The sequence below is a fragment of the Podarcis filfolensis genome, assembly GCF_964270895.1.
Source record: "Podarcis filfolensis genome assembly, chromosome: 14".
NCBI classification, from domain to species: Eukaryota; Metazoa; Chordata; class Lepidosauria; order Squamata; family Lacertidae; genus Podarcis; species Podarcis filfolensis.
In genome coordinates this window covers 410,633-423,607 of record NC_139616.1, presented here as the reverse complement: position 1 = coordinate 423,607, position 12,975 = coordinate 410,633, and the positions used below count along the sequence as shown (strand labels likewise).

Sequence of the window (12,975 nt, the reverse complement as noted above, 5' to 3'; positions counted from 1 at the left end):
ACAAATCCGAGAGGAACTACACGGTATATGACCGAGAACTACTCGCCATTCACGAAGCGTTCCGGAAATGGAGACACTTACTAATTGGTGCACAACACAAGGTGCAAGTATGCACGGACCACAAGAATTTAGAGTACTGGAGAACGGCACGAGTGCTCAACCAACGGCAAGTGAGATGGGCACAGGAGTTCTCCAAATTTTATTTTGAAATTTGCTATGTGCCAGGCCCAGAAAACGTCAGGGCAGACGCTCTCTCACGCAAACCAGAGTATTTGGAGGGGGAGGGAGCACCCGAAGAGAGACATATCATCCCAGAGGACCGCTGGGTGTGTGGGGCGGTGTTGGTGGGGCAAAGGGAACTGGTAGAGGAGACGCAGAATGATGAATACGCCCAGAATAAGCTCCAAGGTCTAAGGAGGGAGGGAGAAAACTCCGGAGGTTTTGAAGAAAGAAACGGGGCATTGTATTACAAAGGGGCACTATATATACCCGAAGGGGAATTGAGAGGGAGAGTGCTCAAACAGATGCACGACAGCCCTACAGCAGGGCATTTTGGGCAACACAAAACCATGTGGTTGGTTACCAGGGAATTTTGGTGGCCCAGGGTGAGGGAAGATGTAAGGGAGTATGTAAGAGGGTGTGACCAATGCCAGCGAGCCAAGGGAGAAAGGCGGGCGCCGGCGGGGTTGTTAGAACCGTTGCCCACACCAGAGAGGCCATGGGAGGCGGTATCGATAGATTTTATGACTGATCTGCCGAAATCCAAGGGGAAAACCGCCATACTGGTAGTAGTAGACCTGTTAACTAAGATGGGCCACTTTGTAGCTTGCTCACATGCAGTCACGGCGGAAGAGACAGCTAAATTGTTTGTAGAACATATTTTTAGACTGCATGGCGCCCCCTTGAGGGTGGTCTCAGAGCGGGGCAAACAATTCACGTCCAGGTTCTGGAGGAAGCTCATGAGCTTACTGCACGTGGAGGTCAATTTTTCGACTGCCCGGCACCCAGAAACCAACGGGCAGGCGGAAAGAGCAAACGGTATCCTCCAACAATACCTGAGGTGTTATGTCAATGACAGAGAGAACGATTGGGTGGAAAAGTTGGCGCTGGCGGAATTTGCCTACAATAATGCGGAGAATGTGTCCACCGGGATGAGCCCCTTTTTGGCTAATTATGGGTGCCACCCCAGGGCATTTCCAGGGGGAGGAGGGGAGAGATGGAGCGTCGCAGCCGCAGAACTTTTTGTAGAAGAAATGGAAGCGATCCATCGTCAACTCCAACTCAACTTAGAAAGGGCCAAAGAACAATATAAGAAGCAGGCAGACAAGAACAGAAGGGAAGGTGAAACCATAAGGGTGGGGGATCAGGTGTGGCTGTCCACCCAAGGACTGCCGTTCAAGGGGGGTTGCAAGAAATTGAGACCCAAAAGATTGGGACCATTTGAGGTCATTCAACAGGTTAAGCCCGTAGCTTTCAGACTCCGGTTACCGAACCACATGAAACTGCACCCAGTATTCCACAGGTCATTACTGTCACCGTATAGGGGGGGGGGAAAGAAGGGGTTTCCCCACAGGGACCAGTCTTAGAAGAGAGGGAAAGCAGCAACCATGTGGCGGAAATCCTCGACTCCAGGTGGAAGGGTAATCAGGTGGAGTATTTGGTAGCGTGGGAAGGGGAACCGGAGTCAGAAAACACCTGGGTGACGGCAGAGGAAGTCAATGACGAGGTCTTGATCGAAGCATTCCATCAAAGGTTCCCCAGGAAACCTCAGTCAGTAGCGAGGTTCCGGAGGGAGTACTTTGGCACCACCGACGAGGAGGAGGAATTGGAAGGATTCACGGGGTCTGAGTGGGAAGAAGGAATAGATTCCGAGGAGGATGAGTACTTAGAAACCCGAAACAGCAACCGGTGGAGGAAAATGTTCGAGACTTCGGAAGATGAGGGAAGTTCTTTCAGGGGTTTTGCTCCCTCACCTCCAGCAGAGGAAGGGAGGGGAGGGGGTGGAGGGGGCCCTGGAGGGGAGGTGGATGTCAGGGAACTGTCATCGGAAGAACCGGTGGTGCAAGGGCTCCCAGAGGTTGAGAGAGACTTATCAGCGGAGGAGGGAACCAGCAGGGGGCGAGAAAGAGCTCCAAGGGAAAGCGAGTCAGAAGAATGGCTCAGAGACAATTCCAGCGAGAACAGCGAGGAGGTTTCAGGACCTCCTATAGGGACACCCACTCCTCGCCGGAAATTGTCACGTAGAGAGTCCAGAAGACGTGTTTCCGTTAAGGAGCTGTTATGCTGGAAGAAATTCCGTAAACGCCCACTGTCGGATTCTGCCAGCGACTGACGGTGCCATGCTTATGGAGCTCCGTTACAGACAGTGGTTTGTGGACTTAGCCAAACACTGAAGGACTAGGAACTCTGACTCAACATCAGGAAGAACTTTTAACTGAGTTAAGATTAAAAAAGGATGTGTACAAAAAATGGAAAAGGGGGGAAACCACCAAAGAGGAATTCAAACAAATAGCCAGCACGTGTAGACACAAAGTCAGAAAAGCTAAAGCACAGAATGAACTCAGGCTTGCTAGAGAGGTTAAAAGCAACAAAAAAGGCTTTTATGGGTATGTTTGTAGCAAAAGGAAGAACAAAGAAACAGTGGGGTCACTCAGAGGAGAAGATGGTGAAATGCAAACAGGGGACACAGAAAGGGCTGAACTCCTCAATGCCTTCTTTGCCTCAGTCTTCTCCGATAAAGAAAACAATGCCCGACCTGAAGAATTTGGAGCAAATGATTCAGCAGAGGAAACACAGCCCAGAATAACTAAGGAGATAGTACAAGAATACTTGGCTAGTCTAGATGTATTCAAGTCTCCAGGGCCAGATGAACTACATCCAAGAGCTACAGATGAACTACATCCAAGAACTGGCAGATGTGATCTCAGAATCACTGGCAGTCATCTTTGAGAATTCCTGGAGGACAGGTGAAGTCCCAGCAGACTGGAGGAGGGCAAATGTTGTCCCTATTTTCAAAAAGGGGAAAAGAGAGGACCCAAATAATTACCGCCCAGTCAGTCTGACATCAATACCAGGGAAGATACTGGAGCAGATGATTAAGCAAACAGTCTGTGAGCACCTAGAAAGGAATGCTGTGATCACCAATAGTCAGCATGGATTTCTGAAAAATAAGTCATGTCAGACTAACCTGATCTCGTTTTTTGACAGAATTACAAGCCTGGTAGATGAAGGGAACGCAGTGGATGTAGCCTACCTTGATTTCAGCAAGGCATTTGACAAGGTGCCCCATGATATTCTTGTAAAGAAGCTGGTAAAATGCGGTCTTGACTATGCTACCACTCAGTGGATTTGTAACTGGCTGACTGACCGAACCCAAAGGGTGCTCATCAATGGTTCCTCTTCATCCTGGAGAAGAGTGACTAGTGGGGTGCCACAGGGTTCTGTCTTGGGCCCGGTCTTATTCAACATCTTTATCAACGACTTGGATGATGGACTCAAGGGCATCCTAATCAAATTTGCAGATGACACCAAACTGGGAGGGGTGGCTAACACCCCAGAGGACAGGATCACACTTCAAAACGACCTTGACAGATTAGAGAACTGGGCCAAAACAAACAAGATGAATTTTAACAGGGAGAAATGTAAAGTATTGCACTTGGGCAAAAAAAATGAGAGGCACAAATGCAAGATGGGTGACACCTGGCTTGAGAGCAGTACATGTGAAAAGGATCTAGGAGTCTTGGTTGACCACAAATTTGACATGAGCCAACAGTGTGACACGGCAGCTAAAAAAGCCAATGCAATTCTGGGCTGCATCAATAGGAGTATAGCATCTAGATCGAGGGAAGTAATAGTGCCACTGTATTCTGCTCTGGTCAGACCTCACCTGGAGTACTGTGTCCATTTCTGGGCACCACAGTTCAAGAAGGACACTGACAAACTGGAACGTGTCCAGAGGAGGGCAACCAAAATGGTCAAAGGCCTGGAAACAATGCCTTATGAGGAACGGCTAAGGGAGCTGGGCATGTTTAGCCTGGAGAAGAGGAGGTTAAGGGGTGATATGATAGCCATGTTCAAATATATAAAAGGATGTCACATAGAGGAGGGAGAAAGGTTGTTTTCTGCTGCTCCAGAGAAGCGGAAACAGAGCAATGGATCCAAACTACAAGAAAGAAGATTCCACCTAAACATTAGGAAGAACTTCCTGACAGTAAGAGGTGTTTGACAGTGGAATTTGCTGCCAAGGAGTGTGGTGGAGTCTCCTTCTTTGGAGGTCTTTAAGCAGAGGCTTGACAACCATATGTCAGGAGTGCTCTGATGGTGTTTCCTGCTTGGCAGGGGGTTGGACTCGATGGCCCTTGTGGTCTCTTCCAACTCTATGATTCTATGATTCTATGATTCTATGGTAAAAGCTGTTCAACAGTAGGATGGACACTCTTGGGAGGTGGTGGACTCTCCTTCCTTGGAGTTTTTCAAGCAGAGGTTGGATGGCCATCTGCCATGGATGCTTCAGCTGTAATTCCTGCATTGCAGGGGGTTGGACTAGATGACCCTTGGGGTCCCTTCCAACTCTACAATTTTATGATTCTATGATCTAAAACCACACTATGGAGACATGTGTCCCCTGCCTCCGCAAACAGGAAGCCCAACTTCCACAGTTATCCACAGCCCTGTCTGCCCAAGCAAAGCACCTTACTCACCAGGATGGTGAACTTTCCACTAAGCAGCTCTGAGCGGAGAGGTTCCTCATGAGGCTTCAGCTTCACGATCCCTTCCTTCAGCCTGGTTTCCTAGGAGGAAAGAAAACACTCTGTTATTGTCTGCAACCAAGGTGGGGATCCTTCGTCCGCTCAGACCAGTAGCCCTCTGGGTGGGGCTGAGTGGAGCTGGAGTCCAGCAGCACCTGCTGAAAACATTTTTGTTTAGACAGGCCTCCCCAGATGCTTTGAAATGCTGATAGAAATTTTAATCTTTTTTAGTACAGGCAACTCCCCACATGTTCTGGCACATAAGTGAAAATCACGTAAGTGGAAGCACCCTCTAGATACCCTTTAAATCAGGGGTCAGCAACCTTTTTCAGCAGGGGGCCGGTCCACCATCCCTCAGACCATGTGGGGGGCCGGACTATATTTTTTTGGGGGGTGGATATGAACGAATTACTATGCTCCACAAATAACCCAGAGATGCATTTTAAATAAAAGGACACATTCTACTCATGTAAAAACACGCTGATTCCTGGACTGTTCACAGGCCGGATTGAGAAGGCGATTGGGCCACATCTGGCCCACGGGCCTCAGGTTGCCTACCCCTGCTTTAAATGCACTCTCTCTGCAAGCCAGATTAAAAATATTGTACCCAAAATAACCGCAATTGGAACTGAAGCTCTGGGACGTGAAAAGTGGCAGCTGCCAGGTAACCCTTCACATCAGCTGTTAGGCAGGGAGGCTGAGCAGCCTCCACAATCCCTCTCCTCCGCCCTCCCTGAAGTCCCTTTGGGCTCCTGGAAGGGTCTCCTCATGAGCCATGAGGTCTCTCCAGCTCTCTCCCTCCATTTCTGGGGAGGAATTGATCCCCTTACCCTGTAGGAATGGAAGAGCTCGATCGCTCGCAGGACATCGAATTTCCTGGCCATGAGGAATTTGACTGCCACATTCCAAGAGAGGGGAGACACATTGTATTGGACTGTCCACTTGTTAATCTCTTCAAGGAATTGCTTGGTTGCCTGTTCCGGAGAGAAGAGAAAAGAAAAAGACACCGTTAATTAAAATCATCATCACGGTCCTTCATGCTGAGGTCCCAGGGCAAGCTACAACAATTTTTTAAAAAAATGTGTTGTTAGTTTTAAAAATAAAACAAAACAAGTACAAAACAAAACGCAATGATCAACAAAAGGCAATCCAAAATCAACACTCATTACAAAAAAAGAAAAGATTGAATTCACACATCACAAATTCCGACATGACTTCCAGTCCCCCCATTGTGGTTCCTAAATTACATTACAACTGCACACTTAACTTTATCTCTCATAGGTTGTTCAGTTGCGTTAATTTTGTAAAATTCTCTTATTTCATGCAGAAGTCGATTCAGGCCTACGAAATAATTTAGATTATTACACTTATTATTACAGATTATTATTATTTTTAGCCTTTGAGAGGTGGTTCTTTGTTGTCATGGCAATGTTCCTAATTCTGTTTTTTTTATAATAAATTTTTATTGGTTTTACAACATATATTAACACACAAAAACTAACAATTCACAACATAACACATTAACAAACAAACATATAAACACGTATAATTTCATAACCTTTTTTTCTTAAACCTTATTTCAACGACTTCCCCATACCTCCCTTTTCTGCATCCCTGTTTTAAACTTTTTCAGCAACCCCTAATTTCAATTACTTATGATTCAATTTCTTTGATCCTTTTTCTCTTACCCAATCATTTATCGCTGCAATTCTGTTTTACGTTGCCCATGACATTTTAGCACTCATTAATTTTACAACAGTTCTTAAGATAAACTTTAAATTTCTTCCAATCTTCTTCCACCGTCTCTTTCCCTTGGTCACGGATTCTGCCAGTCATCTCGGCCAGTCCCATATAGTCAATCACCTTCGTCTGCCACTCTTCCAGCGTGGGTAGTTCTTGTGTCTTCCAATACTTTGCTAAAAGAACTCTTGCTGCTGTTGTAGCATACATAAAGAACGTCCTATCTTTCCTTGACACCAATTGGCCTACCATGCCCAGGAGGAAGGCCTCTGGTTTCTTGTGAAAAGTACACTTAAGTACCTTCTTAATTTCATTATAGATCATTTCCCAGAAGGCCTTGATCCTTGGGCACGTCCACCAAAGGTGGTAGAAAGTACCTTCAGTTTCCTTACATTTCCAGCATTTATTATTGGGCGTATGATAGATTTTTGCAAGCTTGACTGGGGTCATGTACCACCTATAAATCATTTTCATAATGTTCTCTCTTAAGGCATTACATGCCGTAAACTTTATACCGGTAGTCCATAACTGTTCCCAGTCAGCAAACATAATGTTATGACCAATGTCTTGTGCCCATTTAATCATAGCTGATTTAACCGTCTCATCCTGTGTATTCCATTTCAACAGCAAGTTATACATTCTTGACAAATTCTTAGTATTGGGTTCCAAAAGCTCTGTTTCTAATTTTGACCTCTCCACCTGGAAGCCAATTTTCCTGTCCTGTTTGAAAACTTCATTTATCTGGTAATAATGAAGCCAGTCTCTTACTTTAGACTTCAATTTCTCATAACTCTGCAATTTCACTTTTCCCTCCTCATGTTCTATAATTTCCCAATATTTTGGCCATTTGGATTCCATATTAAGTTTTTTCACTTCCTTAGCTTCCATTGGTGACAACCACCTAGGGGTTTTGTTTTCCAACAGATCTTTATACCGAATCCAAACATTATATAATGCTTTCCTAACAATATGGTTTTTGAAACCTTGGTGGGTTTTAACCTTGTCATACCATATATATGCATGCCAGCCAAATCTGTTATTGAACCCTTCCAAATCCAAAATGTCTGTGTTTTCAAGAAGCAGCCAGTTTTTCAGCCAGCAAAAAGCCGCTGATTCATAATACAATTTTAAGTCCGGCAGGGCAAACCCCCCTCTTTCTTTTGCATCAGTTAGTATCTTAAATTTTATTCTGGGCTTTTTGCCCTGCCAGACAAATCTAGATATGTCTTTTTGCCACCTCTTGAAACAATCCATTTTATCCACAATCTGCAATGTTTGAAACAAAAACAACATTCTCGGCAAAACATTCATCTTAATAACAGCAATTCGGCCTAACAAGGAAAATCTCAAATTTGACCATATTTCTAAATCTTTCTTAACTTCTGTCCAACATTTCTCATAATTATCTTTGAATAAGTTCACATTCTTAGATGTCAAATTAATCCCCAGGTATTTCACCTTCTTTGCTACCATTAAACCAGTTTCACTCTGGAATTTCTCTCTTTCACCAACTGTTAGGTTTTTATCCAGTACTTTCGTTTTCTGTTTGTTCAACTTAAAACCTGCTACTTGACCAAATACTTGTATTAGCTCTAAAACTCTTCTCGTACTAGTGTCTGGCTCTTGTAGCGTTAATACTAAATCATCTGCAAACGCTCTCAATTTATATTGTTTAGCTCCGACCTGAATCCCTTTAACCAGCTGGTCCCCTCTGATCATGTTTAATAAAACCTCCAAGACAGATATAAAAAGTAATGGGGATATTGGGCACCCCTGTCGTGTCCCTTTTTCTATAGCAAATTCTTCAGTAACCACATTATTTACAATCAATTTTGCTTTTTGTTCAGAATAAATTGCACCTATACCATTCTCAAAGCCTTGGCCTACCCCCATCCCTTGAAGATTCTTTTTCATGAAGCTCCAAGAAATATTGTCAAAGGCTTTCTCCGCATCCACAAATATTAATACTGCCTTGGTATTAATATTAACTTCTAATAACTCCATAATATCTATTATATTTCTCACATTGTCTGATAGATGTCTTCCTGGAAGAAAGCCCGCCTGGTCTTTATGAATCTCCCCCACCAAAACTCTTTTCAATCTTTTTGCCAAAATGTCTGCAAAAATTTTGTAATCCACATTGAGTAATGATATAGGGCGGTAGTTCTTAATCTGGTTCTTCTCAGTCTCTGATTTTGGTATAAGTGTAATGTACGCTTCTTTCCACGATTCAGGTGCCTTCTTCCCCTCTAAAATTTTGTTACAGACCTCCTTCAACGGTTGTATAAGCCATTCTTTCAAAGCTTTGTAACATCTGGAGGTCAGTCCATCAGGTCCTGGAGATTTTCCCAATTGCATATTTTGAATGGCTCCCTCAATTTCTTGATCAGTTATCTTCTGGTTCAAAATCACTTTACTTTGTTCAGAATTTTTTTGTAGTCCATATTTTTTAAGAAATTCTTCTATTTCTTTTTCATTCACCGGCCCTTGTGCATAAAGTCTCCTGAAATAACTCTGAAAACAGTTTCTAATCTCATTTGGTTTATAAATGTTCTTTCCCTCAACTTCTAGATTTGTAACCGTATTCTGTTTTTGTCTCTTCTTCAGTTGCCATGCCAGAAGTTTCCCACATTTGTCTGCCGATTGAAATGTCTTTTGTCTCATTTGTTTTATTTTCCATTCTATCTCTTGATTCATCAGTTCCATATATTGTCTCTGGTAAAACTTAATTTCTCTCAAAATTTCATGTGACTTTGGTTTAGATCTCAATTTTTTTTCTCCTTCTTTTATCTTTTCCAAAATCTTATCCTTCTTCTCATTCTGTCTCTTCCTTTTTATAGCATTCTGTTGTATTAGAAATCCTCGCATGACGGCTTTGCTTGCGTCCCAGATTACTCTTTTTTCCACTTCTGTTCTCAGATTTATCTCAAAGTAGTCCTTTACCACTTTCTGGGCCTTTTTATACACCTCTTCATCTCTAAACAGGGAAAACAAATTTTTTTCTTTCCAGTAGCACCTTAAAGACCAACTAAGTTAGTTCTTGGTATGAGCTTTCGTGTGCATGCACACGAAAGCTCATACCAAGAACTAACTTAGTTGGTCTTTAAGGTGCTACTGGAAAGAAAAAAATTTGTTTTGTTTTGACCAACACGGCTACCTATCTGTAATCTAAACAGGGAGTCATTCATCCTCCATCTAAAGGAGCCAGCTGTTGTTGGATTCATCTCCATCTTTACAGCGTTATGGTCGGAGCAAGTCTTTGGGCAGATTTCCACTTTCTTTATCTTTGGTGCCATCCCACTAGTTACCCATATTTGGTCAATTCTGGTCCAAGTCATTTTTGCTTCAGAAAAGAAAGTTCCCTCCCTCTCAAGAGGGTTCCTTGTTCTCCAAATGTCAATCAGGTTCATATTGTCTGTCATTTCAAAGAAAGTCTTTGGTAGTCTCCCATCCTTGGAGACCACCTGTCTTTGTGCTTTATCCATGTTTTTAGAGACCACTCCATTCATATCTCCCATCATAATTACATTGTAATCCAAATAGTCCATTAATGTCTCATGCAATTTCTTAAAAAATTATGACTTCCCTTCATTTGGTGCTTAAATTCCTATTATCAATAATTTTTCTCCTTGAACTTGAATTTCAAGTATTATTACAGATTTCTTGTAGATATTCTCTGTAAATATTCCACTCTTTATTAAATATTTGATCGGTATGGTCTCGGAATCTTGCTAGCTCTGCATATTCTAACATTTTATTATGCCAGTCTAATTTTGAGGGAGTAGAATCTCCTTTCCATACCTTAGCAACCACAATTCTTGCTGCTGCTACTGCAAAAATAAATTTTTTCCTTACCCTTTTTGGAATTTCATTGCTCATTATAGCTAACAGGAACGCTTAAGGCTTCTTAGGAAAGGAACATTTAAACATTTTTAAGAGTTAGTTATATATAGTTCCCCAAAATTCTTTTTTTTTTTTTGCAGTTCCACCACATGTGGGTCATAGTGCCTCCAGCAGATGTTTGACCTAGATTTATACATTTTGGCCAGTTTTACAGGTGTTAAGTACCATCTGTAGAGCATTTTCATGAAATTCTCTTTCTCCCTCCACAACCTTTCCCATGATTCCATTTGGATGTTGTAGCCAAAATCTCTGGTCCATTGTACCTTAACAGATTTTACTTCTTCCTCTTTGACCTCCCAGTCAAGGAGAAATCTGCACATTTTAGAGAGCGACTTTTTTGCGTTTGTATTAGGTTTTTCTCAAGTCTTGAAATTTCTGTGGAGAAGCCTTTCACAAAATATAAAGCAAAGGAAAGCGTGGAAATATAGGCTGTTGGACCTTTTACTTTTTAAATAATATTTATTGAAGTTTCCAAAATACAGAAAGGGAAGAAAAGAAATTATGAAGATACCTTCAGAACCTTATTTTCAAACATCCACTTTCTGGGACTCCCCCCTTCCCCCACCCCTACCGTATTCCCCTTTCATATTGTTGTTTCCACAAGTTCTATTTCTGATTTAAAGCACAATTTATATACCCCATTGTTCAAATTTAAATTTATACAAACCTTATGCAACACCCTTAATAAAAAAAAAAAGCAAAAGATCTCTCCCCATAGCCCACCCCCTTTTCTTTCCACAATGTCCCCCTTTTTTCCCATTAAAGTAAAAGCACACAGAATAAAAGTATAAAAAAATAAGAAATATATTAGAAAAAAGAAAACCAATTCAGAAAATAGTTGCAAGCCTTTGGATTCTAATTCTCCCTCCCCTTCCCCGGTTTAATTTCCCTTATCCTCCAATCTATGTTTCCAGCCTGGAAATCTTAAGTCCATCAATCCCATTTTTCCCCCAACTCCTTGCAGAATTATTTCCCATTTTTAGGATTACTTTTTTAAAAATTAATTCCTAAATCTTTAAAAATGTCAAATTATAAAATTCCCCCCATTGTTCTTTCAAGGTTATAGTCCAGCTTCCTCTTGTTCCGCTGCTAAAACTTTCTTATTCAGAAGTTTAGTAACTCTACATGGGTTGTTGTTATTCAGGAACAAAAACTTGCGTTCAATCCCTTCCTTCTTCAGTAAAGTATTCTGTTGTCTCCTTTTAGTCTAAACACCCTGTAGACGAGATTCAGTTTCAGTTTTGCAGCTTTCCCAGGAGATAACCAGTTCTGTGAAATTCCGAAGTGTTGTATTTTTCCCGGCTTACGCCCATCTTTGTAATGTCCCGAAGCTCCTCTAGGGGGGTTGTTGTAACTTTGTTTCCAAAAATCCGATTGTTCTCCGTATTTTCGCCATTTTGTATTCAAGTCTTAACAAATTATATCAAGTTGTAACAAATTTGACCAGCAAGGTCCTTGTAATAAAATCCTCTTTAAAATTCCGACTTTGACAGCTACTTTGACAGCTGTCAAAATCACCGGCTCTTTTCACCAGGCTCACTCCTCAATCGCCCCGGTTCCCAGGGAGGGGGGTGCATTTTCCTTCTCCTTCAATTCTTCCTCCAGCACAATTCTTGTACTTTCCCATCATGGAATTCTTGATTTTAGCAAAGATACCGTTCTTTTTGGGCCTTGGCTTCCCAATCCTTGTTTTAAAATGTCTACAATAGGGAGGGGGACTGACTTCCTTTTTAGATCCCCCCCCGCTCGTCTCAAATCCAAAAAATTTTTCTTCTTTTAAACCCGATTTCCAATTTACTCACGGGTTGTTGTTAAAAGTCCAAATTCTCAATGGAAGAAGTCAGCGCTCTCCGCCGGATGGCATGCGGCTTCGCTCGGCAGGGATGGCAGAGGACTCGGCAGGGATGGCAGAGGATGTGAGGGCGATCTGGCTGCGACATCTGTCACCCCATTGATCGCCAGGGTTGATTCGGCTGTTGGACCTTTTAAAATATGCCCTTGTGAGTTCCTTCCAAAGTTTTCCTCTTCCCTCAGCACATAAAAAGACCACACATGGTAAGTTATGTGTGGAAAAAGTTGCGCAGGCAGTAAAACTTACTTAGTTACAGAGCAGTGAAAGTTCCTAAAGTATTGGTATAGGAACTCAAGAGTGGCTTCTGAGAGCCATGTGGTCTGAGCTGAAGCAAGCAGCTGAGCCTCTTCACACAATGAGCTTCTCAGGTAATAATAATAATAATAATTTTTATTTATACCCCGCTCTCCCCAGCCAAGGGCGGGCTCAGGGCGGCTAACAAGCAATAATAAAAACAAGTTGAATGAATGAAGGTAGACTGAAAGGGGAGCAAAGGTTTAATTACCTAGTTCCTCCAGAGGCAAGCTCACTGCCTTGCCCCCCACGACTGACGGGGCCGGGGCCACGCAGTGTCAGTATGCTGTGTGTGCATGCCGCAGGGCATGCTGACGTGTTGTGAGAATGCCTTGTGGCTAGCGCACGTGATGTGACCACACCTTGTGGCATGTGCACATGGCCACTGGGAAATTTTGAGGGCCCTGAAAATCGAGGGGGGCCTCAATCCCCCCAGAT

At 42.8% G+C, this 12,975-nt stretch overlaps 1 protein-coding gene across 2 annotated transcripts in view; it reads right to left on the bottom strand.

Annotated features, from left to right (window-relative positions):
- The window catches only part of PTPN9 (protein tyrosine phosphatase non-receptor type 9), an 84,354-nt gene that overhangs the window by 49,834 nt on the left and 21,545 nt on the right, over nt 1-12,975 (bottom strand). For both annotated transcript variants that reach the window (XM_083586611.1, XM_083586612.1), the window contains 2 exons: nt 5,579-5,722; nt 4,701-4,790 (listed from right to left, as the gene is read on the bottom strand). In XM_083586611.1, coding sequence (XP_083442737.1) covers nt 4,701-4,790; nt 5,579-5,722 — 234 coding nt within the window. The remainder of the gene's footprint in view (nt 1-4,700; nt 4,791-5,578; nt 5,723-12,975) is intronic.